The sequence below is a fragment of the Colobus angolensis genome, unplaced genomic scaffold (assembly GCF_000951035.1).
Source record: "Colobus angolensis palliatus isolate OR3802 unplaced genomic scaffold, Cang.pa_1.0 Scaffold181, whole genome shotgun sequence".
Classification (NCBI taxonomy): domain Eukaryota; kingdom Metazoa; phylum Chordata; class Mammalia; order Primates; family Cercopithecidae; genus Colobus; species Colobus angolensis.
In genome coordinates this window covers 2,215,561-2,228,909 of record NW_012114944.1, presented here as the reverse complement: position 1 = coordinate 2,228,909, position 13,349 = coordinate 2,215,561, and the positions used below count along the sequence as shown (strand labels likewise).

The following is a 13,349-nucleotide window of genomic DNA, read 5'->3' as shown; positions in this document are numbered from 1 at the left end:
AAGCCACATATGGTGAAGGTTCATTTGATTAATTCAACAAATATTTATTGAATAACTACTCTGTGTCAAGTCCTGTACCAGGCACTGAGGATACAAGAATAAATAAAACAGTCTCTGCCCTCAAGGAGCTTACAGTCTAGCATAGGAACTTAAAACACCTCAGAACCTACTGAGAAAACTCTCTGGTTATCTAGTACATTATCTAGAATACTCCAAATTTCCTAAAAATGTGAATCTAAAATTTATCAGAAAACAGTTGGGCAATGGAAGATGCAGTGAAATTTAAAAGAAAATTCAAATATTCACCCTTTAATGTAAAAACCATGAAATCTAAATGAGGGAGAAACTTAAGAAAGCTGAAAATTCTACCTATTTTAAAGACTTTGGACCAGATTTAAACTTCAAAAATTATTTTATTATCTCTGGGTGACATTTTCATTTATAATGGCATTTATATACACATACATATAGGAGGTGTATGTGAGATATATTCCTTGGGGCTTTTGATAAAACCCATATCTTTATCCCTAGTTCATTTACAACTAAAGAGAGCAGCATAATGGTAACTTTGAGATTTTCCTTTTGATAGTAATTTCCATTAACATTTGGGAGAAATTCTTAGGACATGATTTAGAATCATTTCTAGAATATAAATTTCAGTATAATCTTATTCTATAATGAGACAAAACTGTGTCTTTGTAACAATATGTGATAATTTAAGCCTATGTTTTTATGGATATTGAAAAAGTTTAATGGCATCCAAAATACTCTTTTGTCTATCTGAATTTTTTTCCTGTACTCTTCTTCTTTTTTCTTAAAAGCATGATAGACCCCTCTGCAAATACAGAGCCTTTGTTGTTGCTTTGCTGTACTTTGGTACATTGCTGTTTATTCCTTAATCTAGCAGCATCCTTAGTTTGTAGTATATCTTACTTAGTTGCAACTAAAAAAAATTGGTAGCCTAGGCTTTAAACTGGGAGTTTCTATTATCTAGAAGGTTACTGGGAACCTTTCAGAAAAGTGGAAAGCAACCAAAAGAGCTGTCTCAAAGACTGTGCCCCCCAGAGTTTTTCCAGCTCTTACTGTAGACACTCTGAACAGGCACAGTTATCTCAAGTCCAAGCTCATAACAGCATATTAGAAGAAAGTGGGGAGCCTGTGAGAGGCAGGCATATTGATAGTGTGGGAGGAGACATAGCAAATTACTTAGCAGATATTTAAAAAATTTTTTAAATCCAACAGCAGTCTGAGGCAAATGATTCTGTATACCTCAGGGCTGAGAGAATCACTTTATAACATACTTGTTATAGCCCTTTACATTTTACGAAGTGTTTTACATACATCAGAGCTGGATACTTATAATAATACACTATGAATATAACTTTAACTTTTCATTATGAAAATGTGAATTATACTGAGCATGATGTTTAAGAAGAAGGCAGGAAGGTATACTAACATACCTGAAATACTCACATCAAAAATAATTACAAGTTTTAAATTTTGGCACTTAAGAGATATACATTAGCTATCCAAAAATTAATATGTACGATTTCCTTCAAGACCAACACGGGGTATCACTGAGTGAATTTTCACAGCACTCAGTGACTGCTGGTCATTAAATGGGGATGATTGTCATCAGTATAAGTATCACACTATTTGTCCTGCTAAATGCAAGTTTAACAGATACTTATGGATGCCAGTACCACATATTCTGACAAATAAGGGAAACACTAGGCTTTTAAAAGATTCTCAGAGTGTTTTCCCTATATTGCACTTTCTAGATAACACAATTTTAACAATGATATAATGTGATCTTGGTTCTAGACACAGGAGTGGGGAACACATGAATTACCTTTTTCTTGTTCCTTTTCTTAAAAATTTTAGTATAGTCTCAGGAATATAGCAAGGAGAAATAACAAAATATACAAGTGCTTTGGGCTTCTGAGGAAAAAAGACCACCCACACACATTTTTAAAAGACTAAAATAGATGTCTCTTCTGCTTTAGCCATTTCATTTTCACAACTGAAAATAAGGAACTACTATATATTTGATGTCCCTAACTCATTAAACATAGCATTGCCATAAATGCACTGTTCTGCAGAAAACTTTTTAAAACAGGAGCACAATTTGTACTACATTTACTAACAATTATACTACATTACCAATTATGAATTATGAATAAAACTGAATAAAATTCAGAGTAAAAAACATCAGATTAGATTTTACACTCAAGTGAAATGGGGCTTTGAAATGTTAAGAAGTAATTTCCTCCAATACTATAACATTCCTGATGCCCTTTAATTCCTTGATTAATATTCCTTGATAACTTTTTGATCATCCCCATATCTCAGGGAGGACAAAGGTTCTTCTGAGTTTGCTGGCTGTTAATTTTTAATTCTCATCTGTGTGGCTCTGTTTTTTTCACAAGGCCATTTATCCTTCATTTTTCTTTTCTATTTTACAGCTGCTTATTCTGCTTGAAGTTTTTTAGTTAGGAAAGGCCAGGATGTGTGCCCTGAGTTTATGATAGTCTCATGAAAATTGTTAATCTTATAAATTTTTTTTACATGATACAAATGGTAAGCTAGCTCTATAATTTAAAAAAAAAAAAAAAAAAAAAAAAACTTCCAGAAGATACTAAACAAATAACAGGCCAGCTTACCATACTTTACAAACTAAAGAGCACAATGGCAAAGCAGTAAGCACAGGCTTTGGAAAAAGAAACAAACCTGGGTTTGAATCCCAGTGCTGCCTCTTACTGCCTACTCCATGACTTAAGGCAAGTCATTTAATCTTTCTGACCCACTATTCCCTCCAAAGTAAACTGGGGCTCATTCCACCTACCCTGCAAGTTTTTGTGAGGGTTAGTAGTGAAGTCTGTACATTATTTGACACATGACAGGTACTCTGTAGTAGTTAAAGTATCATATTGGCTGAATTTTGAGTTGGGCAACTTTGCTAGTCTAGCATGTGACATGGAACTCTTTCCAGAGTTGATACGATTTACGAAATTTCTTTTGAATATCAATATGACCACTGTACTTGGTAGGTTATTTTTAAATAATAACATAGTTTGGGTGTTTTCACCTCCAAAACTAATTTTATTTTATTTTTATCTATTTCTTTTTTTTTTGAGGCAGAGTCTTGCTCTGTTGACCAGGCTAGAGTGCAGTGGTGCGATCTCGGCTCATTGCAACCTCTGCCTCCCAGGTTCATGCGATTCTCCTGCCTCAGCCTCCTGAGTAGCTGGGATTACAGGCGCCCGCCACCATGCTTGGCTATGATTATTGTATTTTTGGTAGAGACAGGGTTTCACCATGTTGGCCAGGCTGTTCTCAAACTCCTGACCTCAAGTGATCCACCCACCCCAGCCTCCCAAAGTGCTGGGATTACAGGCATGAGCCACCATGCCCAGCCTATTTTTATTTTTTGAGATAGGGTCTGGCTCTATTGCCCAGGGTGGAGTGCAATAGTGTGATCTGGGCTCACTGCAGCCTCCGCCTCCCAGGCTCAAACTATCCTCCCACCTCAGCCTCCTGAGTAGCTGGGACTATAGGCATGTACCAACATGCCCATCTAATTTTTGTATTTTTGGTAGAGACAGGGTTTTGCCATGTTGCCCAGACTGGTCTGGAACTCCTGGGCTCAAGCAATCCTCCCACCTTTGCCTCCCAAAGTGCTGGGATTACAGACGTGAGTCACTGTGCCCATCCCTATTTTCTTTAAAAAATATGTTTTTTACAAAATGTATGGCAAGTCTATGTATTTACTGTGCTTTGTGGTAATTTTCTCAATGACAAAAAATTTCCGGTTTTGTTAACATCCATGGTAAAATGATCTAATTTCAAAAATTTGTTTTAGAGCCAAGATCCTTGTAACCTCTATAAATGTGTGTGAATAGTTAGTTGGCAGGTCCTACAAAGAAATATCATTTTTATTCATGTATTTTGGGTTGTTTAAACATTTATGTAAGATTTAAAATACTTTTCTTCTTATGGCTAGAAGTTTAAACATTTATGTAAGATTTAAAATACTTTTCTTCTTATGGCTAGAAGTCTCAGCTTCTACTCCCATGCCTGCCTTTTTAAAATCTATTGGCCAGTTTAAGGGTATTCACAATAATACAACTTAAAGACAAAGTGTCCATAAGTCATTGTTTCTAACAGACAGCTTAACACGGTAGAAATTGCCCTGAGCAAGGAATTAGAAGACTGGAATTCAAGTCCCAACTCTGCCACTAACTTTGCAGGATGACCTTAGGCAAGTCACGTCACTTCTCTCATTTGTCAATTAATGCAAATGATTCCATTCTAAGTTATTTTCCACCTCTAAAATTACTTTCATTTACTATGATTATTTTTTAAATAATGAAAACACTTTCTGGGTATTGTCTTAAGCACCAAATGGGTAGAGAAGAATTTTTTTTTTTTTTTTTTTTAGACGGAGTCTCGCTCTGTCGCCCAGGCTGGAGTGCGGGGGCGCAATCTTGGCTCACTGCAACCTCCACCTCCCAGGTTCAAGCGATTCTCTTGCCTCAGCCTCCTCGGTAGCTGGGATTACAGGTGTACACCACCACGCCCGGCTAATTTTTGTATTTTCAGTAGAGATAGGGTTTCACCATGTTGGTCAGGCTGGTCTCGAACTCCTGACCTCGTGATCTACCCACCTCGGCCTCCCAAAGTGCTGGGATTACAGGCATGAGCCACCATGCCTGGCTGGGTAGAGAAGAATTTACTGCTGATTAAGGTTATGTTTTTCAACCTGCAATCCAGAGACCCTCAGAATAAAGATTACTTGAGGTTCCGATGAAAAATGCAAATTCCTGTCTTTACCCTGGCAGAATCAGAATCTCATAAGGTGAGGCTCAGGTTTCTGCATTTTTCACAAGCTCTGTAATGGTTACAATACACCCTAATGTTTGAGAACCAGTGGCCTAGAAAGAATGCAACCTAAGAGGGCAAGGCTAGTGCATAGCTTAAATTGCTCCAGCCTTTGGTAATCCCTTCTAAACACAGTGCCACCCATGTGGAGGAGACTGCAAGAAAGCTGTTATTCAAAGAAGAACAGTCAGCCTTGTGCTTGAGTCCTGCTTTATACTTATGTGTTTCATAAGAAAACACAAGGCAAGTCTTCATATCAGCACTTAGTCTTGATATCCAAGTCACTGACTACTGTACTTATGATAACAGCTTGAAGAGGACTGCAACTCTCCCCTCACTAATGGTGACAGAGTTGGCTTGTGACACCTGGCTCAGGGAAGAAAAATGAGTAAACCCCTACCTCTACTCTTGATTCCTCTTCCACCCCAATACTGTTAACACATCATCCTGTGTGATTCAAATAATCTGGCAAATGAAATACAGAAAAATCTAAGTCATATTGTTCTTATCACTCTATGACCAGATATTGTACTAATCTAATTTTAAAAATCCTTTTCTGTGCAATAGAAATAAAACTAAAGCCTATTCTGTCTCCTTTCCTTTCTAATGCTGTTGATAGGAACAAAATATCAAGTAAGGATACATGCTAGAGATGTTAAATTCATACAAGTAAAGTAAATTACAAAGAGAGGTGGTAATATTTGCTTCTAGAATTTCACAATAAAATCCCTCTCGCCATGAAAATCTTTTCGTAATTTTAACAGGAAACTTAAAAGACATTTTGTTGCAAGATTATCAACAATTATAAGAATAATGCCATTATCTGTGCTCAATATGGATAAACATAACAGCAACTTTAAAAGACCAAGTATACTCATAAGTGAAGATGAAATTTCTTTTTCAACAACCAATATGCCAATATCCAGCTTCTAGGTTTTATTCAATTCTAATGTCATGGGTTTCTCCTACTCCAATCAAAACTCCTGCCAAATGTCCACAAAATTGACACCAAAATCAACAAACACAAAGAAAGAGAGGGACAGGGAGAGGGAAAAGAGAGAAATAGTGAGGAAGAAAGGAACTTGACAAGAGCTACCATGCAAAATGACCAGAAGAACTGGAGTTCAGTGGCACAGATCAGCAGGAGTAGAGGAATGCTGAAAAAGATGATGCTGCATAGAGTCTAACTTGGAGATGTCTGTATGATGCTGGATGACCAAGTACTAAGGTCACAAGTGTGTTCATGGACCCATAAGAACCAGGATCTTGACCCAAACTTGTAAGATCTTCTAAAAAGAAAATACTTCATCTAAATTGAAGTAATTCCTAAGTCAAACACCAGAAGAGTTCCTTATTTGATGTAAGTTGTGCCTAAAACTTTGGCTGATACAAAGAAACCCGTCCACTAAGGCACCCTGAGGCAATCTGACAATGTGTTGGAGAGAACTTTGTTGTCAGTACCACATCATTATGAGAGTACAGAGAACGGATCACCCGCAAGGGACTGGCTTCTTTGGGCAAGCAGTCAACAAGTTCACTGCACTGTTTGTCAAATCCCAACAAGCGAATCCCATAGCCATGTGGGGAGGAAATCATTCGCCCATCGGGGCTGAAGCAAAGTTCTTTGATGTAACCCCTGCCTACATTGGCTTCTTCAATGTAATGAGTCAGTCGTAGAGAACAGCGAGGTGAGACAGGTCGCACTGGAGCTCCTTCTTGGAATTCATAGACACAAGTACACTAGGGGGAGAGAAGGGAGACAAACCAAGGTTACAGAGCCCAAAGAGTGCTACAGATATTCCTTGTTTTTAAAAAGCTCAACAGATTGCCAAAGCCACAGAATTGTTACAAGAAATCACTCAGAATAATCCTATCCCCCTCCCAACTAACAAAACTTGTAGGCCCCATACTTTCTTATCTTCATAAGCTAAGGTTATTCTGTGTTATGATGCTTTAAAGCCTTTTGTTCCGTGAGGCTGCCTGTGACTTCTGTAGTAATACATTCTCTTTTCTAAGGGCAACAACAATGTTGATATTTTAAAAATTCCTGGAGTACATCCAAGCCCTAGAGTATCTTACCTCTTCCCCTATACAATTCAAAGGCTCTTCTCTTCTCTCCTTTCAGTTGTGGCCTCTAGGACCAGTGAGATCCTTGGAAGACTCTTGCTTTCCAGAGTGATGAGAATCATAAAGTCATTTAACACCTTTCCCCCTAGTCATCAGTATAGTCCCTTCCTTTCCCAGAGTTTCCCCTGGTTTTTAAAAAAAGAAAATTATGATACTCAATTGGCTTAGTAAAATCTCACATTTAGCCAGCTTAGCTGAAACATTTCAGACCTATGTTTATACAAGGGTTTCTTTTTTTTTTGGTTGGGGGGGGTGAGATGAAGGAGACAAGATTTAAGAAGCTGGGCAAAATCTGAGCTGATGCTGGCCTTTAAAGTATGTCCCACCTTGTTCAACCCCAGCAGGAGAGGAATAAGAAGAGTTTGGAAGGGATAATGATACCATATGAAGCAAGAGAGGACAGAAACAGGAGAGTCGAGAAGCAGCATCTCTAGCAGTATGCCCTTGAAGGCAGAGACTGCAGTTAGTGATCGGCCTAAGGTCTGCACACACGGCAATGGCAATTTGTCCAATGAGCCCTGTTGAAGGTGGAGTGCTGCTGCCTGTACCTCCTCATCATCACTGTTGCTTGAGCACCGAAGAAGAGTGGCCCAGCCTTTTGGGTGCAGCTGTAAGGATGTGATGCAGTTTCCGTGGTCACTCTCACCAAGAACTTCAGGGGTTACGACTTCAAGACTATTTCGTGGTGAAACTCCTGAGATACAAGAAAAGGGGGATGTGGAATTTGTATTATCAAAAAACTAAGGCAGTTCATCAAAGCTTTTATTTCTGGCAGCCACCTCCCATACCATCATTCTTTAGTCTGCCCCTTATGCTACCATATGTGAAAGAGCATGGTACTCCCCAGTGTATGGTGTGTGAGTTTTGGCAGGGTGAAAGTGTGGGGAAATGGTATAAATAGAATGAAAGAATCCAAGTTCCCACAGCAGTAATCATAGCCGACCTAAGGCTAAGGCATAGAAGCTGACTACGGATTCTTACATCTCAGAAAGCTCTTTATTTAAGTGAGAACCAAAGTTGTGTGACATGAAAGGACTCTAGAAAGGTAAAAGGTAACAATTCTCATGTTATTGGACCTGGTGCTTTCTGGTCCAGAGAAGGAAATACCTGGAAGCCATGAGGATTGCCTTTAAGCAAATAAAAAAATCAGGACTTATGCCCCCCGCAACAACAACACTATAAACAAAAAATAAAATTTTGGAAATGAGGAAGGACACCTCACATAAAGGCATGTCAAACCAAGGGATGGGAGACATTGCCAATCATACATCTTCCTGGTGATTCTACTCTGCCTCCTCATTTCCTTCTGCCTAACTCCCAATGAAAATGACTGCTGGAGTAAGGCACTGCTACTAATGGGAGTATGTTATATCCTTCAGGTGCATGAAAAACCACTTTCATAGACACTGTAAGGAAGCAACTTAGAAATTTAATAGGAAGAGAAATATTTCAACACTTCTCTGACTGCGGAAGGAGTTACTTTGAAGGTAATAAGCTCCCTCTGTCAGATCCTTTGTGAATTGCTTGTCAAGCAGATGTGTTAACTTCTTTTTAAAGATTCCCTTTAGATTACTACATCATTAACAGAAACCTGTGAAGCTCTAAATTACACTGCTATAACAAAACTCTACTGAAATAACTATTTCACCTGTGATTGAACTTGAACAATTTTAGAGAAAAACGCTTAAGAATTAATTTGGAAAACCTATAACAAAACCAGACAAAAAATGCATTCTAAGTAGGTGGTTTGCTAACTGTGCCCCTTGGGGTTCCTCAGGAGCTGGCAAAAGTAGGGAACCACGTGTGAGCTGAGGTGGAGATGGGGTGAGAAGACTGGAGGGTCAAGAGCCTCCCTAATTTTTCTTGAACCAGAGCTACTTTGATTTTATTTGTGCTACATCTCTTAAGAATCCACAGCAGATTTCATGTCAAAAATAGAGTTCTAATGCTGAAATGCATTTGAAAGCCTCTGCTCTATACAGCTATTATATCTGCCAAAGGATGGTGTTAACATACTCTGACAACTGAAGATGCAGGATTTCCAACATTTAGAGCAACTTCACCTATAAGCCCCACCTTCTCCCATGTTTTCCCTCTCTTTCCACCCTCTCATTTTCCTCTTCTTTCCAGCCTTCTCATATATCATCTCTTCCCTCATTCTCAACTCTCTGTGGCATAGAACTGCTGTATATTTGTGTTTGTGTGTTTACCACTGGTCAATAACAAGCAAGCATGTTAACTATTCTTTTCTTCTTAAATTAAGTTTCTCTTTCTTGTGGATGGTGTAGTCAATCAATAAAGATTTTTCTCAATGATTATTAGAAGCCTTGACTTGTTTCCCATAGCACAAGTAGAAGGAGAACAGGAAGAATCTGCAAAAGATGTTTGTGTTACAAATCAAAGGAAAAATGTTATACTTCTGGGCATAAATCTTTACATTTAAGATGAGGAGCCTTTAACCTTAAAGTGAAATATCACAGACTTCAATATCCAGAGGCAAGTGGATAGGCCATAGTTTAGGTTAGAAAGGGCTCTTAAACCATTCTACTGACATAAGTAGCCATGCAAGATAACCAGCATCTTCCAGGCAAAGCCACCCAGTGAAAACACAAATTAGAAGTCTGAGATTTAGTCTCTGCCCAAAATATCAGGATAGAGAAATCTCTATTTCCAAAAGTGACTCAAAATGACAAAAAAAAAAAAAAGCCATATCTGGCTCCTAATACTCAGTTCACAAAGAGAAGAACAAACAATAAATAATGTAAGAGCTTAGATGTGGATTAGTATGAAGAGGAATAGTATGTGGAATTTGTATAGGTAGAAACCATTTCAACTGGGGGGTGAAAGGTACAGGGCACAGCACCTAGTTCTGCCAGAATGGCTAGGAAAAAACTGGGAAATACAGAGTGGAGCCAGATGGTAGCTCACTTTATCCTACAAACCCATTGAAGCTGTCAGGCATTGCACAGGCAAAGAAATGGCAGAGCAAAAAGTCTGAGGGTAGCCAGGTGACTTTCACAATTACCTGAAAATTCATGCCTTATATTTATACAGAACTTTCACATGCATAATCTCATTTAATTTTCACAACAATCTTGATTGAAATCTACATTTCTGGACTACTTCCTCTCCAAACTAGACCAAACTAAGTCCAGCTAATAAAACCAAAGCTCATATTCCATTAAGATTTAACTCAAGATATTCAACCCCAGAGACTCGGTTAGCTTTTTGAAGATGACTGAGGGATAAATCATCTCATCTCCATTGCTTTTATTTTTATGGATCAAAACCATAAAATTGATTTTAATCAATAATTAATCAGATTGGCAGAATCTGTTGTTACAAGATTATAAAATCCAACTTTTAACCTACCTTCTCTTTGAGAGGCTCGTGACATGTGTTTCTCAGAAGAATTAGAATCACTATGATGACAAGGTGAGCCAGAAACTCTAGGACCAGATGAACTTGATGAAGTGGTCAAATCTTAAAAATATAAAAAAATTCTGACAATAAACCTAGCATAACTCTGGTAGTGGCTCTTAACTTTTTAATTATTCTGCTCGAACCATAGTTTTAACATTTAAAAAAAATGGTCATATATAACTGGCCTATAAGACTGAGGAAGGCAAGACAGCTCTTTGAAGTGTTCTAAGATCTAGTCCCTTTCTGAATCTTTTATATCAAAGACTTGACTATGTGAAATAAAAATGAAAAACAAAATAATCATAGGAGCATCTTTGGATCCTCATCATTTCTGTACTAAAATGGAACCAAAAAATTCAATGAAAATGAAAACTAAGCTCTTAAGCCTATTGTTTTTATATTAAAATAGGGTCCAAATATCAGGCCCATTACCAGAAACATGAAGAGATCCTTCTTTAAAGTATACCAAAAACTTCCATTATCATTATTGAAATTACGTGAATAGTCTTTTTTTTTTTGAGACAAGGATCTTGCTATGTTGCCCAGGCTGGACTCCTAATTCCTGGGTTCAAGTGATCCTCCCACCTCAGGCTTGGTATCCTGAGTAGCTGGGCCTACAGGCATGCACTACTGTGCCAAGTTTATGTGAATACTCTGAAATGTGACACAAAGTTTACATTGAAAAAAATAAAATGAGTATCAGGTAGTGGAGTCTGATATATTACTCCAAATAGCAATGTCTATTTCATCATCACATTTTGCTAGTGGTCCCATACCTATGTTAAGAATTCTTACTAGTCTAATATCCTGTGATGTTATTATCAGAATTACCGTTAGAAAACTGAAAACCTTGTTGGTTTTTGAGTTGAAATAGGCCAACTAGACATTCAAAATCACTATTTCTCACTAAGCTAGAGTTGCTTATCATGTTTAACTTAAAAGGCAAATTTGAATCTAAAAGGATTATACTCGTATATTTATGAAATCCCTTGTTTGCAAGTAAGTTGGTAAAACTTAAATTTCTAGTTTTAGCAATTACACCAGGCACTGCAGTACAATGATGTCTGTACTTTCCCAAAGGAATCTTTGGAAGTGGTCCTGTGCACATGGAGAAAGATTCCAACCTTTTTTTTCTTTTCTTTCTTTTTTTTTTTTTTGGACACAGGGTCTCTTTCTGTTGCCCAGGCTGGAGTGCAGTGGGGCGCAATCATGGCTCACTGCTGCCTCAACCTGCCAGGCTCAGGTGATCCTCCTGCCCCAGCTTCCCCAGTAGATGGGACTACAGATGCATGCTAGCATATCTGGCTAATTTTTGTATTTTTCATACAGACAGGGTTTCACCATGTTGTGCAGGCTGCTCACAAACTCCCAGGCTCAAGCGATCCGCCCACCTCAGTCTCCCAAAGTGCTAGGATTACAAGCGTGAGCCACTGCGCCTGGCTAAATTTTTAAGTTATTTGTAGAGATGAGGTCTCCCTATGTTGCCCAGGCTACTCTGAACTCGTGGACTCAAGCGATCCTCCCACCTTGGCCTCCCAAAGTCATGGGATTACAGGTGTGAGCCCCTGCACCTGGTCCCAACCATTCGAAGCTGCCTTTTAATAGCAATTTATTAGCATTCTATGTTCCAAATGCTTAAGTCTTTTTTCCCCTGGATTTTGTTTATAATGTAAATTATATTAATTTGTTTATAATGTAAACTACTCACCTCTTTCCCAAAGGTAGATGAAATGTAGTCTTTTTTAAATCACATAATTTTGATAAAATAAAATACTTAAGTTTTTCTGAACCCTAAATTCACTTAAGTCTAACAAAATCAGCAATGGGAGAAGAGACAGAGTTTTAGCAAGAGAGTGTTTAGAGAGTAATGAGATAAGATGGCACCAGCTATCTGTCTGGACATCTATAAGTCTAGGACACAGATAGACTTAAAACTAAAACTCTGTATTGACCATAACTTAATAAAAGCTCTGCTTGATTCCAGAAGGACTTAAGACCTTGTGCCATCACTAATTTTTGAGATAGTGATGATTTAAAATTACTGATGAAAAGATCCTGTGGCTAGCATAAAGCTAAAAGAAAATACTTTAGTGTTGGCAGTTACTCCTCCTTGTCCATTTGTGATTCAGAGGTATATATGAATGATATGTCAGGGACACATACAAATCATTATACTTGCTTGGATAATAACCCATCTCTGAGCTTTCTAAGGAATGCCTTTTGTCTTCCCCTTTCCTGCTATCATTCTCGGAAAGGAAACATATATTATCTCTATGTTTGAGATTCTTGAGAAAAATCTTTTTGACCAAAAAAGAAAAGCTTACCTGAACTTGAAGTAGTTCTTCTTGCTCTTAAAATGGGATAGCTGCCTACTTCTAAAGACTTAGTTAAGTCAAGATCATGCAAAATTAAGAGATATCCAGAGGACGTTGAAATCAACATTTTGGAACAATCTGGTGTTAACCTCATTCGCATGAGAAAACGTGTGTGAAAGAATTTCTTATGTGGACACCCATCTTCTGTATACCTACAGGAGAAACCAAGCCAACAAAATCTAGAGTTATCATAAATATAACGGTTCAGTAAGAATCATATTTTTGCCCTTCAAAATAAAATTTAGGGAGGATGAGGCGAGCTTGGTCAGTGGGCTCAAAGTTACAATTAGGAGGAATAAGTTCTAGGGTATTATATTGCACAGTAGGGTGATGATGGTTAGTAGTAAGATACGGTATATTATAAAATAGCTAGAAGAGTGACTCTTACATGTCCTTATGGCAAAGGAATGATAAGTGCATGCTAATACTGATTTGCTCATTATACAGCATATATGTATCAAGACATCAAATTGTACCCTATAAATGCGTACAGTTACAATGTGTCAATTAAAAAATATTTGAGGCCAGGCATGGTGGCTCATG

At 37.9% G+C, this 13,349-nt stretch overlaps 1 protein-coding gene across 1 annotated transcript in view; it reads right to left on the bottom strand.

The window, feature by feature from the left end:
* Positions 1-5,521: 5,521 nt before the first annotated feature.
* Positions 5,522-13,349, bottom strand: part of DCAF10 (DDB1 and CUL4 associated factor 10) — a 75,455-nt gene continuing 67,627 nt past the window's right edge. The window contains exons 5-8 of the mRNA XM_011939458.1: positions 12,756-12,958; positions 10,381-10,491; positions 7,557-7,702; positions 5,522-6,621 (exon numbers count right to left, since the gene is read on the bottom strand). Of these exons, the coding sequence (XP_011794848.1) occupies positions 6,253-6,621; positions 7,557-7,702; positions 10,381-10,491; positions 12,756-12,958 (829 nt within the window). The 3' untranslated portion in view covers positions 5,522-6,252. The remainder of the gene's footprint in view (positions 6,622-7,556; positions 7,703-10,380; positions 10,492-12,755; positions 12,959-13,349) is intronic.